At 47.1% G+C, this 19820-nt stretch overlaps 1 protein-coding gene across 1 annotated transcript in view; it reads right to left on the bottom strand.

Annotated features, from left to right (window-relative positions):
* The window catches only part of MYO15A (myosin XVA), a 49773-nt gene that overhangs the window by 21592 nt on the left and 8361 nt on the right, over nucleotides 1-19820 (bottom strand). The window contains 30 exon segments of the mRNA XM_029284477.1: nucleotides 73-308; nucleotides 418-513; nucleotides 1330-1460; nucleotides 1962-2043; nucleotides 2794-2944; nucleotides 3648-3823; nucleotides 4142-4259; nucleotides 4468-4592; nucleotides 4817-4862; nucleotides 5201-5355; nucleotides 5849-5926; nucleotides 6338-6463; nucleotides 6725-6856; nucleotides 7333-7428; nucleotides 8050-8173; nucleotides 8336-8394; nucleotides 9024-9137; nucleotides 9218-9379; nucleotides 9819-9932; nucleotides 10651-10717; nucleotides 10918-11021; nucleotides 12029-12034; nucleotides 12194-12284; nucleotides 12430-12504; nucleotides 13075-13184; nucleotides 14167-14230; nucleotides 14690-14772; nucleotides 15602-15833; nucleotides 16920-17022; nucleotides 17788-19498. Coding sequence (XP_029140310.1) covers nucleotides 73-308; nucleotides 418-513; nucleotides 1330-1460; nucleotides 1962-2043; nucleotides 2794-2944; nucleotides 3648-3823; nucleotides 4142-4259; nucleotides 4468-4592; nucleotides 4817-4862; nucleotides 5201-5355; nucleotides 5849-5926; nucleotides 6338-6463; nucleotides 6725-6856; nucleotides 7333-7428; nucleotides 8050-8173; nucleotides 8336-8394; nucleotides 9024-9137; nucleotides 9218-9379; nucleotides 9819-9932; nucleotides 10651-10717; nucleotides 10918-11021; nucleotides 12029-12034; nucleotides 12194-12284; nucleotides 12430-12504; nucleotides 13075-13184; nucleotides 14167-14230; nucleotides 14690-14772; nucleotides 15602-15833; nucleotides 16920-17022; nucleotides 17788-19498 — 4967 coding nt within the window.

Genomic DNA, 19820 nt, shown 5'->3' with positions numbered 1-19820 from the left:
GTCACCATCGTCACCAGCTAATGCAGCTGTCCTCTTTGGGTTTCCTTTGGAGGTAGACCTGACCCCACTCACTTCAGCAGGTACTTAGCCAGCTGGGGGGAGGGCACGAAGGCGCTGACACACGAGGCCAACAGCAGCCAGCCCCGTTCTTCATTGTGGACATTGGTGTTCCGCCACACTTGGTTGGCAATCTGGGCCAGGATCTCATCTTGCAGGCTTGGCATAGAGAGCCCCTTCTGTACAATGTAGTTCCCAAACAGGTTCTCCTGGATGCCGTTGAGCTGGGCATCGCCCATAAAGCGGAGGACCTACCACAGAGAAAATCCAGAGAGTGACCAAAAATGCGCACTACCACTACCACTATGTTGATGGCCACCATTTGACCAGGCTGGAGGGAGCAATCCACTTTTCACCTACCAGTTTGAAGAGGTTACGAGCTTCAGGGGCCAAACTCTCATCTAACTGAGTCAGGGGGGATGACAGAGTCCTCGTGAGCATCCCAAAAAGTGGCTCCTGTGGAATGACAGAGAAGTGACCGAAAGACTCGTTTGCACACCCTTCTTGACAGAGACGGTGGTGGAGGAGGCCCTACCCAGAGCGAGAAAGACAAAAGTTTCAAAAGTCACACAACCCCTTAAGAGTGGTTTAGCTCCAGTTCAGCTTAGAGTTTCTCTGTGGATCATCCAACAAATCAGTCCAGTGTTTTTTTCTTGAGGCATAAGCAACCAATCTCAAATTATCCTATTTTGGATGCCTTATGGCAACACCCGGCTCTCTCTAGATGGCCTAATTCTGGGAAAAGTAGAAAGAAAGAGAAGAAGGCAACCAGCAGCAAGAATGGGGTCAATTACAGTGGTGGTGGGGGCATTGTTGGAAGACCTGAAGGATCAGGTTGGGGAGAGACCATCTTGGAGAAGGTCTATATGTGGTCAGTAAGAGTTGACACTGAAGTAGGGCATATAAACAATCAATCAATCAATCAATCAATCAATCAATCAATCAATCAATCAAGAGTTCTTCTAGAGACTGAGGCACCATCCCAATTGTTAAATAAAGTGAGTTGCATAAGTAAGAATAAATCAACTCAGGGTAGCTTATAACCCAATGCCAATGGTCTAACATGTCACTTTTGAGTCAACTTTTGATTTCCTAAAGGATACCTACAAAGCAAGCCATGGTGGCTTGCTAAATTAGCCATGTTTTAAACCCAATGCATGGCTAAATGCAGCATGTAAACTCAACCACAAGGGTGACCTTTCGGTCTACCTTCCAACAATGACGTGAATGAAGCACACTTTACACCATTAAGCCCAGCATTGTCACCCTTACCTTGAAGTAGAGCTGCACGTACTTGGCCATGGAGTAATTGTTGATGTCAAGAGGCAGGGTGAGCTGGGAGTCGGCCTGCATCTTGGGTGGGGGGACAGGGGTGACACAGTCCTCATTCACTTGCTTGTGAACTACGAGGAATAGGAACAAGGCAGCCAGTGCAGAAGGCAAAGGGGGGGGGGTTCCCCATCCTAACCCCTTAAGTTCACCAATGAGAATGCAAGAAAACGTTGGCTGGACCATGTCAAGTGGGCAATAGGTTCTCTCTAATGCTAGAGGTAGTCTCCCTTTTCTGGGACCCAGAATGCAAGTGGGAGACCCATCCAGGCACTTTCTTTTTGTGTGTGTTTTTTGAAGCAATGCTTGTAATGTACCCGTCCAGAGCTAAAGCAACTGGCAGAGATAGGCCAACAGGTCTACAGCTATAAGCAAACAATTCAGCGTCTGGTGCCTTCTGACAGCTAAGACGTTGTGGTTTACTCAACTTGCCACCAGTGGTACGGAGGAGGAATTAACTTCCTTACTGGAAATGTTATAGTGGGACCTCAACGATCTGGCCTCTAAAATCCTCGGAGACGTTCACGTGGGCACCCTCTTGAAATTCCCTTGGTTCATAGTGGATCATGACCTACCAGCCACTGTGTTTAAGAGTCCGACCAGATCAGCAGGGATTTCCAAGTCTGCCACTTTCATCACTTCTCGCTGACTCAGTTCCTAGTGGAACCCAGAGAAATGAGTCACCTTTAATTATCCCGATGATTGTTTCCCTTCTAGTGCATTAAGCAAAATTGCCCCAGTTGCATATGCAAGTTACCAAAGTAATATTTTTTTGCAGTGCAAGTTCTCCTCAAAAGAATTAAAACCGTGTGGATTTGCCTTGGAAGTGTCTGCGTGCTGTGCAAAGTCTTCAGACTGACCCCCTCGCCCCCAAGCCACCCTAAAACACTCGAGAATTACCTGCTCAGCCTTTCTCTTCTCCTCTTCTGCAATTCGACGCTCCTCGTCCTTCCTCTGAAAGCAGAGAGTGAGATTTCAAGGTCAGAGAAGCACTCCACCTCATGAATAGAATTCCATCTCAAAGAAGATCAGGATACTTTGATCCAGTCCTGAAGCAGAAAGTCCACATATTGAGACAAAAGACAAAATGCAAAATGTTCAAAGACTCCTTCAAACTGAGGTTGGGACCCTAAGTGTGTTTTGGATCTCTGCTTGCCCAAGACCAATTTCTAAGATCTCCAGGTACAGCTCGATGGTCCATGCACCGAACAGGAACACTGCCTTGGATGCCTGAGTGTTCTGAAGCAATTGAATATGTTATTCCAGAGCACCTGGGTGCAAGGATAGAGCAAATACTTTTCTTGGAGAAGGCCCCAACTTGGGGTAATTGATAATGTGGGAACTGTAGTCCACCCTGCAGAGTAGGCCTCAAATGACTTGGGCAATTTATTATGCGATGCCTAACACAAAATCCCTCTCTCCCAAATCCTCTTCCCACATCCCGATTTGCACTCAGAGCCCCCAGGGACGCACCTTGAGGTACCTCCTGCGGTTCAGGTAGATGCGTACCAGGCACCTGAATTTGATGAGCGTCTGACGCAGCCTCCCATATTTTTGCCTGCAGGACGGGAAACCCCCGGGATGGAGGTGGGAAAGATCACCCCAAGTCTCAACAACATTTTCTCCTACCCAGGGTAAAAAATCAAATCAAAACACAGTAATGGACAAAGATGGTATCTATATCCGAGGGAGAAGGTGGGAGGAACATTCGCCCACATGACCTCTTGCAGAGGTTTTGGAGATCCATCATCTCACCCCATCCAGCAAGGCTGTTGGGATCTTGGCTGACATTATGGGAGAGGCACTCCAGCATGTCTGGAGAACACCAAGTTGGGGAAGTCCTCAAAATTCCTACTAAGTTAAGCAAGTCCACCTGAGTGGTCCTTAAACCTGTCCCTCACTCTCAGAGGAACCCACCTCACAAGATGCTAAAATGAGGGAGTAGAAAGGGCATGGTCTTTTAGATGATCAGTGGGAGTGGTTGAATCTGTTCAGAATTCAGCTGGAAATGCATCTTAGAGTTTTCTGAGATCCCTAAGCTGTTAACCCCAAACACAGGAGGGACTTAGAAGATCCTACAAGTGTTTTTCAGAGAATATTTGGTTGACTGGGCAGAGAATTAGACTTTATACCGGATTAGAATATTAATTCTGAAAAGCCTTTCAGTGATGACAGGCTGGTCCACACACGACAGAGGCTCTATTCAAGCCCGTCCACAAGCATCCCCCCCCAAGACCCTCAGGGACAGTCCAACTCAGCACCTGACAAGATAACCCCGTGCCCGGGCTTGAAATAGGATTATCTTGCAGCGTAAGGCATAAAAGCGTTTCTTGATCAAAAAGCCACGGACGTAACGTTGGAGGGTCACCACTGCCATCTGGACAATCTGTTCCCGCTTGGCCTCCAGATGCTGGTAGATGTTTTCCTTCATGAAGAGCTAGAGGAGGAAGAGGAAGGATAGGTGAAGGAAAAGCAAAATATGGGGATTCAGGTAATGTCAGGTTGTTCCCATGGTTACATGACCATTTCACAGTGACCAGGTGGAACAGCTGGTGATGGAGAAGACCTGGCATAGGAGAACCTGAACAGCCGTTCTTGATGTCCAAATCCATCCAGACACACTGTGAGCAGAATCAGTTGAGAAGAATCCACCAAGCCCTTCTCTAAAGATCAGGGACCCCGTCGTGCAGCGTCCCTCTACTTTTTGTTCTGTAACTTCTTGTATTTAAGTTATCATCAACAATGGCGGTTTTACCTTGGTAGTGCCAATGCGGTACATCTCTGGGGTGACTGGGCACAGCTTCTTCAGCACCCCCACAGAATTCCACCCATCTGGGATGATGTCAGTACGGATGTCCACCAGACAACGGTACCTGAGGAGACACGGATTGGACTGGGATGAAGTGCTAAGCCATCGTATGGTGGACTTGCTTTTCCCATGCTGCAATGTTGGCATGACACCTGAGCCTCGTGGTCTACAAGGATTCCTCCTCCGCTCTGGCCCTTGGATCTAGGGCCCCGGAGCTCTGGTCCCAGGCTGGAATAGCTTTGGACCAAGGATCTCAGAGGGCTTGTCTGCACCTGTCAATGAAGATCTGGAATGGGATCCGGACAGGAAAGCCCTCCTTGCGGATTCGGATGGTCTCCAGGATTCCCGAGGATCGTAGCTGGTTGCTGACTGTATCAGCCTGAAACAGTCCTGGTTCCTGGAGGGGGGGGGAAGGAGGAGGAGGAGGAGGAGGAGGAGAAGTTGTTGAACAAGTAATAATCTACTTATTGCTGTGCATCCAAAAGAGACAGTTGAGTTAAAATGCAATTGATGGGCAGGATGGAGAAGGACATATACATTATCCTCAAACGAATAGGGATAGGAACTGCCTGATTTGGGAAAAACAGGAGCAGGAGAGAGATAGCATGGAGTCCTCCCTACCTTCTTACTGTTGGACTTGAGGCAGCGAACGAAGAAAGGGTTACATCTGCAGAGAGAGAAAGAGATAAACGTCTGAGCAAAATTGCTTGGAGGATAAAGCAAAACAAACCCCTTGAAAAAGAAACCAAACGTGTCCGAGCTTTCTATTGGGAAAGCAAGGGAAATGGAAAAATAGAATAACAGAGCTGGAAGGGACCTTGGAGGTCTTCTAGACCTACCCCCCGCTCAAGCAGGAGACCCTGTAGCATTTCAGACCAAAGGCTGTCCAGTCTCTTCTTGAAAAGCTCCAGGGATGGAGCACCCACAACCTCTGAAGGAGGCGGGGTCTTGTGTCCACGTTGCATCTGTTAATTGACCTTAAGACTGGAGTCCTGTTCCAAATACCTCTCCATCTTCTCCACCAGGTCCAGAAGTGACTGCTGGAACTTTGCAGCCACCGTTTGGGGCTTATACTTCCGTTTGCTCGTGCTGCTTTTCCCCATCATGGTCCTCTGCTGAGCCACCAACTGAGCGTGGCTGAAGAAGAGGCTGGCGACCATCTAAGCCGAGAGCAGAGCAGACAAGGAGGAAGAAATGGCTCCATCGCTGCTCATCCCTTCATGCCCAACGGGATCCCAGCCTCTTCCAAGAAGCTTGTAGACGAATCTCTCCCCTCCCCTATTTATTTTATTCTTCAGGGATTTGGGGAGGTGGGCTAAACTGGGAAAGAAGGATTAAGCCAAGATCCTTTAATAATCTAGAAGGAATTCGCTAGGTTGCTGGACAAATCAGAATCACCATCATGTTCATCACATTTAGGCAAACCAGGATTAATAATAAGGGTGGGTTTATTGCTCTGCAATTATTAATAGTTTATGTTAGACTATAAGTTGCTTTATGTGTCTTATAAACCTCTCCCCACCCCGTATTTATTTCTTTGTTTCTAATAACATGTCCCTCCTTCTCCCTTTTCCAAACATTGCAAGGTAAACATTTAAACTTGTGCAAACTGGAAGAATCGGGGCCAACTGAGAGGTCAGTTTAAGCACCTACTTTGATTTTACTGTTGACAAAAAGATCGAGGACATCCTGGCGAACTTGGTCGTAGTTTTTATCCAAGAATTTGTGCACCTAGGAGCAAGCAGGAAGAGAAAGTGAGTCACCATCAAGAATTTCAGGAGCCGACGTCCCAAGTTCTCTGGGTGGCACCCGGCTTGAGAAGGCTGAACAAACCATGGCTCATTTCTCAGCTGGATGATGCCCATGAATGTTGGCTTCCAGCTCCATTTTCCTTAGGCTGCTATGATGGAACATATTGTGCAGGATGACAGTTCAGCCCGGATGGCAGACAGAAAGCTGAGTGCTCAGCCTCTGAGCTTGTAATGGAAACAGCTGATGGCACCAAAACTGGTTGCTGAGATCTCACAAATCAAGATTCTCCTCCCAAACCTTCCTGGACACGTGATGGTGCAGATATGTCCTCCTCTTCCTCCTCCTCCTCCTCCTCCTCCTCCTCCTCCTCCTCCTCCTCCTCCTCCTCACCTGGTAGGTTACTTTTCCTGCATAGTGCTTGATAGAGAATTCGGGCAGTGGCATTTTTGGCTTGGAATAGAGGGGATTGCAGCCATGATGATAGTGGCATTTCTGAAGGAATGTGTGATCCGTAGCCTAGAAAGATGGAGGCACAATCATAAATCACCCCCAAGACATTCGGACTGACTTATCTCCAAGGAACACCCTCCTCATAAGGAGAAGACCTTTCCCCTGCTCAGGACTTATGACGAAGTTTTGGGAGGCAAATGCTATTTAGGGGATCTATGCGCAAAGTCCTTCTGAAGCTGGGTAGAAGGCTTTCCCATAGGCAGGAAGCCTTTCTTTCGATTAATTCCCGAGTTCCGCCTTGCACCAAGCCAGTGGAGGCCACATCACCTGAGGGAAACTGCTTTGGTCATTCAGGATCTTCAAAATGCCGTGAGGCCTTTGGGAAATCAGCTCGATGCAGGGCTGGTTGTCTGTGAAAGCAATCTCTCTCCATTCAATCTGCTCACGGATATATTCTTCCTGAGGACAACACAGCAGCCCCAGTGAGCCCCTGCTGTCCATAACCACAGCAGCAGATGCATCACTGATTAAAAACAAAAGAACAAAAAGCTGCTGCCGTTTTGCTAAGTAACCTTCACGAAAAGCAAGACCAAGAAACGGCCTCAACCAGAATGCAGGTCCAGCTGGCCAAGTCTGAGTCCCCTCCAAAGCAGAATCTTTCCCACGAAGGGTGTTTCCCGAAGTTCTAAGAACTCTGGGGATGGCCGTCCCTTCAAAGACTTCGGTTACTTCTTGAACCATAAACAGTGAGGATCTCTTTCAAAAACTGCATTGGGACATTTTCCAAGGGGGTCACCTGGCTTCTAACCTAAAGCAGAGAGCCACCAAATAAAATGCCAGCTCCGTTTTAGATTCCTTTGCACAAAGCTGGTGGTGAATCTGATTCAACCAGCAGCCTTTAAAATCTCAAGGGCTTTGGCTCCTCCTGGTCTTACCTGTTCTTCCTTAAAGACAATCTTGTTAAAGAAATATTGGAGATATTCATTGGCATAATTAATGCACAGCTGCTCAAAACTGTTGAAACCAAGATCCTATGGGGAAAAGCAAGGAGGGAGGGAGAAAAAGGAATTGAGACGCTCCAGTCATCCAACGTGGATCGTTTCTGCTGTTTTTAGAATTTGGTTGCGTGCTTTTTATTCGGTCCCAAAAGCTCTAAGGCAGGGGTAGGCAACCTTGGCTCTTTTATGATTCGTGGACTTCAACTATGCTGGCTCAGGAATTCTGGGAGTTGAAGTCCACAAGTTGTAAAAGAGCCAAGGTTGCCTACTCCTGCTCTAAGGAGTCAGTCTTTGGCAGTCATATACCAAATAAATTAACCCAGCAGATCAGATATTAGCTGCAAGGAACCACCAACAAAAATAGACTGGTGCTTAAGCAGAATTGTTGACCTTCATTAACAAGCTGGAATGATCTAAGAGAAGGGCCCAAACTTGCAAAGACATTGCAAAAAAAGAGGACAATCCAGGAATTTTCTAGAGGTCCAGCTTGAGGCTCGGTGGCAGAAGACGTCTAACCCTGAACTACGGCCTCTGTAAATCGGAAGAGGAAGGTTCCAAAGGACCTCCTGGTTGCGTTCTCTTCCTGTCTCTTTCCTCCAGGTGCAGGACAGAGCACCCCAAGGTGCCTCTTTAGCCTAACTCTCTCTTCCTCACCTCAAACCCGTAGATATCCAAGATGGCAATTGAGAGGGTGTTTTGCTTGGGGCACATCTGCTTGTTGACCCTGTCCATGAGCCAGTTGAAGAGCAGCGAGTAAAGGATCTTGGCAATGGCGTCTCTGAGAAGAGAGGATTAAGGGAAGACCACCCACAAGGCAGAACATCAGAACTGGAAGGACACATGCAGGCCACTGATGTTGTTGTAAGCATGGTGGTCTCCAATGTAGGGCGCCAAGCTGGGCCTCATACCTCCCTTTCCCCTGCCCCCATTCTCTCTTTACCTGGCATCCACAGCACTTTCCACAGTGAGTGGTGTGAAAATCTTCTCCCTCATCGTTTCCTATCAAAAAGCAAAGGAAGAAGCAAGATGGCGGCCTTCCCTTCCCTGCCCCCACCAGCACTCTAAACTGTTTTCACAGTGGTACCCTTGGATGGGACTTCTGGAGTTTTCTTACTGTGGAATAGTTACCAAAGGATATCTTCATGTCCAAAGAGAGGGCATTCAGTTCAGAAGATCTAAGTATAGTAGTCATAAGAGTCTCATGATTGTGAGTTACAAAGGTTGGAAATGGGAACTGGGGCTTTGGGGTGGGCAGAAAAGAGCCCCTGGCTAATTACGGGACCTTCCGAACTTCCCCGTTTGCTCAAAAAGTGGGACTCCAACTCAGGGGTTGTGGTGAGCAGTTTCTCCATCCATTGATGGTAAGACCTGACCTTCTCAACAGACTCCAGTCCTCCTTGCTATGGACCATCTCAAAGCTTGTTCCAACTTCCTGTGCTGACTCCACTTGTTCCGTTTTGGCTCTGAAGTGTTGTTTCTTGCAAACAACACTTGGGGGAAAACAAAACACCAGAACTACCCAAGATGTTGTAAATGAGTTATGGGCTCAGTGTGGATCTCATTACAGACTGAGGACAGCATCTGCTTTTTTTGTGTGTGTGTGCATGTCTAGATTTTCACTCCCTCACCGTCACTTTGTAGGTGATAGACTTTTGCAAGCCTTCAGGAGAGATCTGCAACAGCTCCGCCACGACCCGGATCTCCTTGGCGCTCAGCACTGAGGCCACTTCCTGGCAGTCGGTCTGCAAGCACCCAAATCAAGCTCAAACAGCTTTCCTTGGAATAAGGAATCCTCTCCCTGACATCCAATGTTGCCTCCTACCTCATACTTTTCAAAATAAACATTCCCCAGGTGAAGAATGGAAGACAAGATTCGGAAGATGCTGTCCTGGTCTTGGAGGCTGAAATTCAAGACCTCCATGGTGTCAAGCAGCCGATGAAAATCTTCTAGGTCTGTTTTGCCAGGAATCTCACAGTTGCCTCCCTGGGGAAGACAGCAGGAAAACATTTGACTCCCAACAGCCTGTGCCTAGTGCCTTTAATGGCAGGAGAATCCAGAACAATCATCTTCTCGTCCAATGGAGCCATCATCTTTTTCTGCTTAAGTGTCCTGAGACAATTGGCAGGAGGTGACCAATACTGACTTTTCCCAGAAAACGAGGATTAGTTGGCCCAACCTAGATCAAGGCCCACTTTTTTTTAGTTCACTCCTTTCTCCTGGATTTTAAGAATTCACCCCTCTTTTTTCCTTTCCCATTTCATCTCATGAGAAGTCTCTGAGAAAGTATTTTTTTTTTTTAGAACCTGATCTGAGCCACTTTGGGGACCTTTTACGTATCTGAGAAATGGAAGAAACAGAAATTGAAAGTCAAAGGCATCATCATGAAGAAATAACTACGAGGAGTTCTCACTCAGCTCCATACCTGGTTGAGATAATAGTAGGTCTCTGCCCCTTGAAGACAAAACATCTGCTTTTGCTGTGTGGGGAGACCAGCTAGCATCTCGTAAAAGATATGGTAGTTTCGTTCATTTTTGGCCTAGGGAAAGAGTCAGACAAGACTGATGGATGTGAAGAATAATTAAGAGTCAGAAACCAAGATATTTTAATCCCCATGTGCAAAAATCCAGAATGGCTAGCAATGAAAGTAAGGAAAAAATAGAATAAAAAATACATAGGCTTACACTTGACTGGATATTTCTAAGCACTCTTGGAGAACTCTTTTAAAAAGAATCATTTATTGAGAGGGCTCAGCTCATAATGCTAGAGGGATCTTTACAATTTTCCTTATTGCCAGAAAAAAATCCACCTGTTATTTAATACATGTTCAACTGCTGTCCAAATCTAATCCATCTCTCATTCCTTCCATAGACAATCATCCTAGTTTGGACAAATGTGGGCAACCAACAGTACCATTCAGTTAATTTTAAAGGATCAAAGTAACCAGCTTCGTCAGAAACGGTATAAGGTCTCCTGCTTGGGTGGGGGGTTGGACTAGATGACCTACAAGGTCCCTTCCAACTCTGTTATTCTATTATTCTATTCTATTGTCAGCTTAATCCAATGCAATATTCGTAACATGTTCAAGCTGGAGAGAGGCCCTTTCCATCCCAGCTCCCTGCAAATGCTAATCTTCATTTTCTTCCAAAGGTTTTGTTTGTGATTCTTAAAAAGGAACCGGCCAATCCTCTGTTTTGCAGTTCTCACCTGCCTTGCTAGAGTCACTATGTCAACCCAAGAATGGAAGAAAACCTCACCTGAAAGATGACTCTGGATTTTTCCAGAAGGTACTGGGAGGTGATGGCACCACAGATCAACCCATTGCTGGAGAAACACAACAGCTCAAGTCAGTCACATTTTCAGTGCCCTTGTTAACTTCAAACAGTCTCTAAACAAATGGCTGTGAGTTGAGGATTATCCATGTTATGCAGGGCCCTTGAAGGCAGGATTGTGTGGGAAGAAACGGAGAGGCTGTAAGGAGGGGGGGGGACATGATGGGAAGACCCAGGCATCGGTTTACTTACTCCTCCAGGAAGAGTTCCACGAATTTTCCAAATCGGCTGGAGTTGTCATTCCGCACAGTCTTGGCATTTCCAAATGATTCCAGAAGAGGGGTTGCTTCGAGAATCTGACTCAGGCAGATAAAATACAAGAGCAATACATATCTAAAAGTCAAAGCACTAAGGAAGGCGTGGATATATTTGAAAACCTCCAGACCCAGAGGCAGATGAATGCAGGAGCAATTCAGATGAAATCAAACCAAACCAAACCATTCCTTCAATTCACTTTGTCCTTCCTGTTCCTGGGCCGAGGCAGTTGAATGATTTGGTTCTTTCTGTTGCTTTTGAGGATGCATTTTTATTTAGCAAGAGAGCCCGATTGTGTGGGGTGTTTTTTTTTTTTAAAAAAAGAGGAGGAAATCCCTAATGAGAAATAAATTCCTCAGTCCTCTTCTCCCATAAAAAGGGCAAACCTTGCCAAAGGGCAATTAAGCAGCAATTGTTGCAAATCCCCATTGGAAGCAATAAAATGGATAGGACCTAAGAATAGGATCAATTAGAGGCACGGTAATGTCTGTAAACCACAACATCCCTGGTTGTTACATCAGCCTGATTTTATTTAATCGCCAAAAACCAGCCTGCCAAAGCACCAGAGGGAAACACAGAAAAACCCCTGAATGCCCCATAAAAAACAGGGCAGAGCGAAGAGAGAGAGAGAGAGAGAGAGAGAGAGAGAGAGAGAGAGAGAGAGAGAGAGAGAGAGAGAGTGTAAAGGACCAGCTGGTGTGAAAGTGAATAAGTCAGAATATTTATTTTCTGTAGCTTGACCTCTGAGCAACAACTGAATTTGGGGCTGAGATCCTTTCCTACATTCCACCAAATCAAGTAGGAGAGGCTGGAACTGAGAGGCTTAACCCCTTCAATTTGGAGGAAGTTGCCATCCTGGTTCATTAAATCAACCGCTAAGGAATGGAGATGGACTACTACTAAGTACTCAGAGGGAAGCCCTCATTCTCGTAGGAAAACGAGACAGAGACAAACTAATCCCTAGACAGTTGAGTCCATGCAAATAGCACTGCATTAACGGATGCTGGAAAAATTAAAACCTGACAAAGAGCATGCAACCGCCCCATACCTTTATCTAGGGGAAGCATCAAGAACAGCATGGCGACAGAAGGTGGGAAGCAATGGTAGGTCTTCAAAAGCTCAGGGCTCTTCCCCCTCCAACCACCCCTCCATTGAGGTGAGCACCAGAGCTTTGGCTGAGCCTCCTGGCCTCTGCCCCCCCCCTCTGTCCTACCTGCTGGGTCGCAAGGTGTTTCTGGTTGATGGCTGCCAGGTAGCGAAGGATCAGTTTGGTGGCCTCGGTTTTGCCCGATCCACTTTCTCCACTGGAAGCAACCAGACGGAAGGAATGTAAGGACAGCAAGGACACCTGAGCCCACCTGAAACATCTCAACAGCTTAAGGAACCGAACTTGAAAGAAGACAAGGGGGGGATTCTCTTTCTCTTTTTAGCCAGTTTATCAGATCTCACCTAATAATGATACATTGGTTGAGTTTGGCGTCTCTCAACTTGCTGTAGGCAACGTTAATAATTGCAAAAAGGTGCCTGCAGAGGAAAGGAAGGAAGGACGTTTCAAGCTGCCTTTAAAACAGGGAGCAGGTTGCTCTCAAGTCAAACTGGTGTCTTTCTAGCTAGCATCCCCACAAGCCTTAGTGACAATAGTTAGAAACATATGGAAGGAACCACATATAGAAACACCAGCACGGGTAGTTCTACCTAGTTGCAATCTTAGACAATCGCTGCCAATTAAAGTAAAAATATATGAGGGAAGACCGTTCATTAATGCTTTCCAGCTGTTTTGGATTCACAGCCCTAACCGATAAAAGCAGAGAACCAGAATGATAGGAATTGTAGTTGCAAATCCCCTGAAAGACACTAGTTGGTTGGTTGAGAAGGCTGAGAAACAACTGAGATATTATTCATCCAAACCTCTGAGATTTCAGCAAGCACACAGTCGGCCTTTCCAGAGCCACAGAAGATCATGAGGACATCCTCATGGCCACTAGGACTCAGAATATGCTGTCAAAAGAGCCCAGTGTAATGAAACTGTCCCCATTTCTGTAGGACTGATTGAAACGCCCTCCGGATCAGCCCTGCAGCCAGTGACAGACTCACGGTGGGTTCTCTCCCAAAGCGTTGCCTTCATACTTCAGGACGTGGTCTGTTCCGTAGATGTTGAACATTTTGTAAGGATTCACTGCCACCAGGATGCTACCTATGTAGGTCTGGCAGAGAGAAAGAGGAACAAGTTGTGTATGTGTGTGTAAGAGAGAGAGAGAGAACACATGTTAGGGAGTCCTGCGGGAGAAGGGCGGTATAGAAATTAAAATAATAAATAATAATAAATAAAGGAAAAACCACAAAATTATGGAGAACTTAGTGCTCTGTGTGAATCCAAACACAATGACTTCATGCTCTATACATAAGAATAAACTCCTGGTTTAGTCTGACTTAGACAATTCCTACGCTTTATGAACAGACATTGAACAACCTGCCTCCAGAAGCGGTGAATGCTCCAACACTGGAAGTTTTTAAGAAGAGACTGGACAGCCATTTGTCCGAAATGGTATAGGGTTTCCTGCCTGAGCAGGGGGTTGGACTAGATGACCTTCAAGGTCCCTTCCAACTTTACTATTATTATTATTATTATTATTATTATTATTATTATTATTATTATTATTATTATTATTATTATTATTATTATTATTATTATTATTATTACTATTATAAGGTGAGAACTTACAAAAAGCAAGCAACATTTCAAAACCTTCCAGAACTTTTCAATTTAACACCTATATTTTGTTTAAGCTTGCATTTATTAGTAGCAGAGAGTAAGAAAGAGGATCTTGTCAAAAGACAAACAGATTTTGCATATATCTGTCTAGAGTTGCCTCTGGCAAGATGAACAGTATATAAGTTTAATAAATAATAATAATAATAAATAAATCTCTGTCAATGTCGTCTCTCTTATTTTCCACGTAACGCGAAAATGAATCTTGAGTCTTTTTTTCCTTGCAGAAAAAAAGACCACTGTTCACGTGCCAAATTCTCTAACTCCACCGTCCTTACAAGGCTGCAAGGAAGACCAAGTCTGGTCCTCCCAGGATATCTTGTGGCTTAGCTGGGGTTTGAAGCCAGACCCTCCCCATCACTCCAGATATTTTTTTTCCAATACCCAGGAAGCAAAAGTGAAAAAGATCAACTTACATAGATCAGTCCCCGCTCAAACCTCCTTTGGATGTTGTGCAGGACCACACTTTCTTGGAGGTCTCTGTGGCATAGAGAACAAACATGGCTGAACATAGGACAACTTTAAGAAGGGGAACTAAATATTGCCGTCAGCAGTTCCAGGGAGAAAACCTGATAAAGGCACGGGAGGAAATGACAGGAGAGCAAGGAAGCTTTGCTCCCTAAAGCCCGTAGGGAGCAGGGCTCTAAGCCGCCCCCCTCAGATGAAGGAGTGGAAGATGCCCTCATAACTGGTTTTCCCTCCTATTCATAAATCCCTGGTTCAATTTTGCCCTGCCCACCCCAAAATACTACAGTAAACAGCAAAAAGAACATCCCTTAAGATGCACAGGGTATCTGTGTGTATGTGCTGCTGGGGGATTCTGGGAGTTGAAGTCCACCCTTGTTAGGTTGCCAAGTTTGAGAAACATGCCTCTCCATCTTTCAGGGGTGGACAGCGCCCCTCGGCCTCCCCATTGAGAACCCGCCCTGCAACACTTACTCCAGTTGGGTCAAGTCATCCACGCCGTCCTGGCTCGCCTCTCCTAGATTGGCTGCCGAGTGCAAATTGTGAATGCAGTGCATCTAGAAGTTGGTAGGAAGACAAGGTCAAGACAGGCCTCCAAAATATCCCTGCCACCCCCCTTTGTATCTCCCCAGCCACCCTGACAGGGAGGTTCAGCTGAGAGCTGGCAGCAGCTGAGCATCACTGAAGGCATTTCATGGCATGGGGGAGGGTCTGACTTAGGCTGAAGCCTCCTCCCCATACCAGTCTGTTTTTCCTGCCCACCTTGCCATTCCTTCCACCTCGGAAAAGAGGAAGGGTCTGCAGGTGGTGACCGAACAAGCCTTCTGCGTCTGCAAAGGCCACGTCTTGACAGCAAGCAAACACACCTCAATTGGATGTCATGGTGGGCTGGCTATTAAACAGTGACTCACTCCATTACTCGGGAGACAAGGAGTCAGGTAGCTGCTTCTCTCTAATTAATTCTCCCCTCCAGTTCCAACTCCGCTCAATGTTCTCCCATTTGCATACTGCTCTTAGGTTACAAGGGGATATTATGCACACACACCGGCCATGTTGGGCGTCTTTGATCTAAGGCGGTGTGTAGGTCCCCCAGAGCAGAGCAGGGCAGGGCAGGGATCCTCAACTTTGGCAACTTTTAAGACGTGTGGACTTCAAGTCCCAGAATTCCTCAGCCAGCTTTGAATGTTGAAGTCCACACGTCTTAAAAGTTGCCAAAGTTGAGGATCCCTGCTTTAGGGCATGTACAGCCCAGAACTCAGAAATTCAAGAGAAATTGAATTCAAAGGGACCTCCTCCAATTCTCACTCCCCCACCAGTTCTGCTTTCCAGTCTCTTATTCCCTCTGTCCCTCTTCAACATCCAGCAGACCAGGACTCTTTCGATTACCTTGCATTGCCAGTTCTTGTTGGTCTCTTCATATTCGCTCTTGGACCCAGATGCTCCCCGCGTCAGGTACCAGAACACCCCATTCCCTCTCCCTCCTCCACGATGAACATCCTGAGCCTTAAAACTCTCTGCTGGAGGGTGCTGGAAGAGCTTCTCAGAGGTCCATTCGCTTGGCATCTCATGTATCTTCACCGTGTGATACTCAGACCATGGCTGGTTTTGTCTCCGGGACCTTCTCCAAGGAGAAGAACCCATCAGTTGGACTTGGGGCATCACCACTGCGTATCTCCCTACGCCTCCTTCCATTTCATGTTCTAGAAGCTCAGGAGGTCTGGGGGCAAAATCTGGTCTTCTTGGCTTGTTATACTGGCCGCGAAAGGAAGGTGGTCTGCCCAAAGAGGAGCCCTCTTCTTCCACAGTGTAGGGTCTTTTGAATGAAACTGTTCTTTGAGACAAGGGGCTGAGATTGGGCCTCCTCAAATTGCCAGGATTATCACCAGGGATGGTACAGAACAAATGCCCACCCAAGAGCTTACGTGCCCCTTTAGGAGTAGAAGACCTGGTAGGCGTGGCCTCTGTCTTCTGCTTCATTGATGCAATAGCAGATGGAGAATGCTGGGGAAATGGCTGCCTCGAAAAAGCTTCAGACTCTTCTGGGCCCAACTCTGCAAGATATGGATTCTCATCTTCTAAATGTCCTCTTGTTTCTCCAGGAAGGAACTGAACAGAAGCAGGCTGAGCCATTCCCACCAGAGGCTGTCCAATGCGCTGAATGAAGTCCTTGTGGGGGCTTGGAGCCCGAGTGGGTGATTGGGGCAAGTTGAAACCATTTCTCAAGCTTCTCGTAGCTCCCATCTTGGGTGAGGAACTCCAAGGAGTTGCTGTTCCTTCTTCTGAGGCACAAAGCCACCTTGGCTGGGGCTGGGACTGAGCTTCCTTTGGTCTACCAGTTTCAAAGGGAAGTTGGGCATAAGGAGATGACCCTCGGGGTGACTCTCGAATGCTGATTCTGTGGCTTCCTTGACGAGGAAGCATGTGAGGAGAACCCCTAGCAGATAAAACTGGGGACCGATGGCCAAACTGCCTCAGATGCTGGTTTCTCATTAATGGCTTCACTGCTTTCGTTGGCGGCTCAGCCTGCCTGTTCCAAGCCTGGGGTAGGCTTCCCGAAGCGTCCATAGATATCTGATGAACTGCCCTTCTTGACTGTAAGTGACTGGGCATGGGAGGAGATCCAAAATGCCTAAGGGATGGTTGAGGTGATGGAGGAGACTTCAAACTCCTGCTGGTGGGATTATAGAATTTTCTTGGGACACACCTTCCAGAGGTCCTATTTCTGGCAGAATCTTGAAATTCTGGAGCGCTGGACACATAAAACAATGAACGACTGAAAGGGGTGTCCATCAGGCTTTTAACAGATGCTAAGCTAGAAGATGAGAGGTTGCGTTGACTTCCAAAACGCTTGTGTGTTGATGGGTAAGAGGCAGGAGGTGCCTGGGAGAGGGAGTCTTTGGGTGAGTTTTCCATGGTGGCTGTCCTGCATCCCCCTGATGAAACTGGGTTTTCTTTGGCTGTTCTCTGAGAAGGAGAAAACATGGGAATATGTGGCCTCTTCCCCTTGAAGGAAGGATTTTGATGTCCAGTTGTTGACCATGAGGCATTTCTCTGTGAAAACCTGAGGTCTTGCTGTGACTTTCTATTGAAATTTGACCGGAGAGTGCTTTGCAACTCTTTGTGAAGAACGTCCTGCATTGCTACTGTGGTTTGAGAAGGTGTGAGAATAGTGTGGTGTCTCCCTGGACCCCTAAGTCGCCTAACAGAGCTGGAGGGGAAAGTACAACTTGGTTTTTCAAAAGGCATGCTTGGAGGCAGAGAAGATGACTCCAGAGGACTCTTCTTCCCAAACCGTGGAGACAGAGTTCTACTGTTGGACTCATGCATGCCTGGTTGGTTCCTTCCCCAGTTCTCATGGTGCTTCAGAATAGGTCTCGGCTGAGAGATGGATTGCTGCAGGAACTGCCCCAGAGGGCTCCCACACTCTCTTGGAGAAAGATGAGGCTTCATGTGATGTGCATCCCAACCCCCGTTCCTTCTACTTAAGTTGTTCCTGTGGGACCTCTGAAGCTTGCTCAGAGGGAGCAACTCTGAAAAAGTCTCCTGAGACCCAAAAGATTCCAAATACTGACCATCAAACTGGGCAAATGGAGAAATTAGAGGTTCCTGCTCTTCTTCTTCAGTGATGCCTTCTTCCTCAGGATCCAAATAAGCCAGGGAAATCTGTGGGGAAGGTGGAAGAGGGACATCAAGCTTTTCCTTGCCGAACAACTTCACTTGGGGCCTCGGGAAAAGCCGGAACTTCCTGTTCAATGGCGCTGTGGCAGACATCTTTCCTCCCATCTCTCGTTCAGAAACAGAAGAATGGGAGAAAGCAATGGGGTCATCTTCTGGTTCAGTCTCCGTTCTGTCTGCTTCTTCCATCTCAGCTATGTCGTCCAGCAGACAGGCGTACGGGTTGTACGAAGACTGGGAGGCCCATTCTTGGTCACCGTCATTCATGTCCTGCTGGCAGTAAACATCCTCCTGATTATCAGGGTGTTCTAATTCTCTAGTCCAATATGGAACACCTTCTACTTCATAATCACTGCTGAGATCCTCGTAAGGTTCATAAGGTGGATAATGGAAAGAAGGTCCATAATCTTGATTGTCACTGCAGTATCCATAAGGGTCCTGCTCATCATAGTCTTCATCATAAGGCCCATCTCCTTCTTCCATTTGATGCCTCCCATAACAATCCTGGTTATAACCAGACAAGCCATACTTGAAAGGGGACTGGCCATCGTAACAACCACGTTCTTCTTCATAATCATCAAAGTAATCTTGTAAGGTGGCAGAATCCAGGGGGTCCCAGTAGCCAAATTTGTCCGGGTATTGGCCAAAACACGTACACTTATTGGCTCCAGCAACTCTCCTCATATTCGCTCGGTGTCTCAAAACTTCATCTTCTGAAGGGAAAGGCAGTTTCTTGGCTCCAATCTTGGCTAGCCAAGAGTCATCAGTCGCTCGTTTGTCGTATCTCGATCTATTACGCTTACTCAAGAATTTCCAGGTCAGCCAGTTGGTGACCGCAGCCACCTTGCTGACCATCTGGGCCTGGGGTTTAAAGTTCTGGTTTGCCTTCTTCCGCCGGAAGAGGTTGCCAAAAAAACTCCCCCCTTTGCTTTGCTGATCTTCTGACTTCCCACCCCCTAACCGAATCAGCATGAACGAGGACTTCTTGGTCTCCTTGTCGGAGGCTCCCTCTTTCTTCTCCTTCTTCTTTCCAAGAGATTTGAAGCGCATCATCAGGTTGGAGGTGGACTTCAGCACCCCCTTGTTCTTCTTGTTCTTCTTCTTCTTCTTTGTGCTGTACTTCCTCAGGCCCCAGAAGAAGCGCGAGGTGTTCTTGAAGTGGCTCTTCTTGGTGCTCTTGTGCGGCCCCATCCCTTTCACGCCCATGAAGAGTTTGGAGGTGCTCTTCAAGCTCCGCCTTTTCTTGGGTGGGACCGCTGCCTCTTTCTTGGCCATGACCATGGCCTTGGTGGCTCCCTTCAGCTGGGCTTTGGCATGTTCCTTCTTGGCCACTTTCTTCTTGGGGTCCTCTGCTGTCAGGCCCATGACCAGCTGGGAGGCTCCTTTGAGCTGCCTCCTGGTCTTGTCCAACTGCCCCTTCTTCTCTTTGCCTGCCTTCTTGACCACACCTTTCTTGTCCTTCCCCCCCTTCTTCTTAGGGTCGTCTTCATCCTCCTCCTCCTCCTCTCCCTCCACCAGCTCGCTGTCCATCTCGCTCTCTTCAGTGTTCCTTTTTGCCAAGTCAGAATCTGACCCATCGTCCAACTGAGCCACAAGTTTCTTCTTCCCCTTTCGGACATTTTTCTCTTTATCCTCTTTTCCTTTCTTAGCCATTTCTGGGGAGGTCAAGGACGTTCATGCTCTCCTAGGTCGTGACCCCTCCAGGGAAAGCTCAGCAAACTTTTGTCCATGTGGAAATGAAGAGGAGGAAGAGGAGGAGACAGCAAACATGATGAAGAAAACACAAGATTTCTGCGATCTCTTTGAAACTGAAAACCAGCCTGTGTATCTCTGAAGCCAGAAGATCTCTTACTTCCCTTCCCTTGTTCTGTTTTCAGCAATCACTCATTTCAGAGTGAAGAAGAGAGAAGACTCTGTTTTATTTACCTGT

Source organism: Protobothrops mucrosquamatus, unplaced genomic scaffold, assembly GCF_001527695.2.
Source record: "Protobothrops mucrosquamatus isolate PMUCROS unplaced genomic scaffold, P.Mucros_1.0 scaffold640, whole genome shotgun sequence".
NCBI classification, from domain to species: Eukaryota; Metazoa; Chordata; class Lepidosauria; order Squamata; family Viperidae; genus Protobothrops; species Protobothrops mucrosquamatus.
The sequence above is the reverse complement of the archived record's forward strand: the minus strand, read 5'-3'. Positions and strand labels throughout refer to the sequence as shown.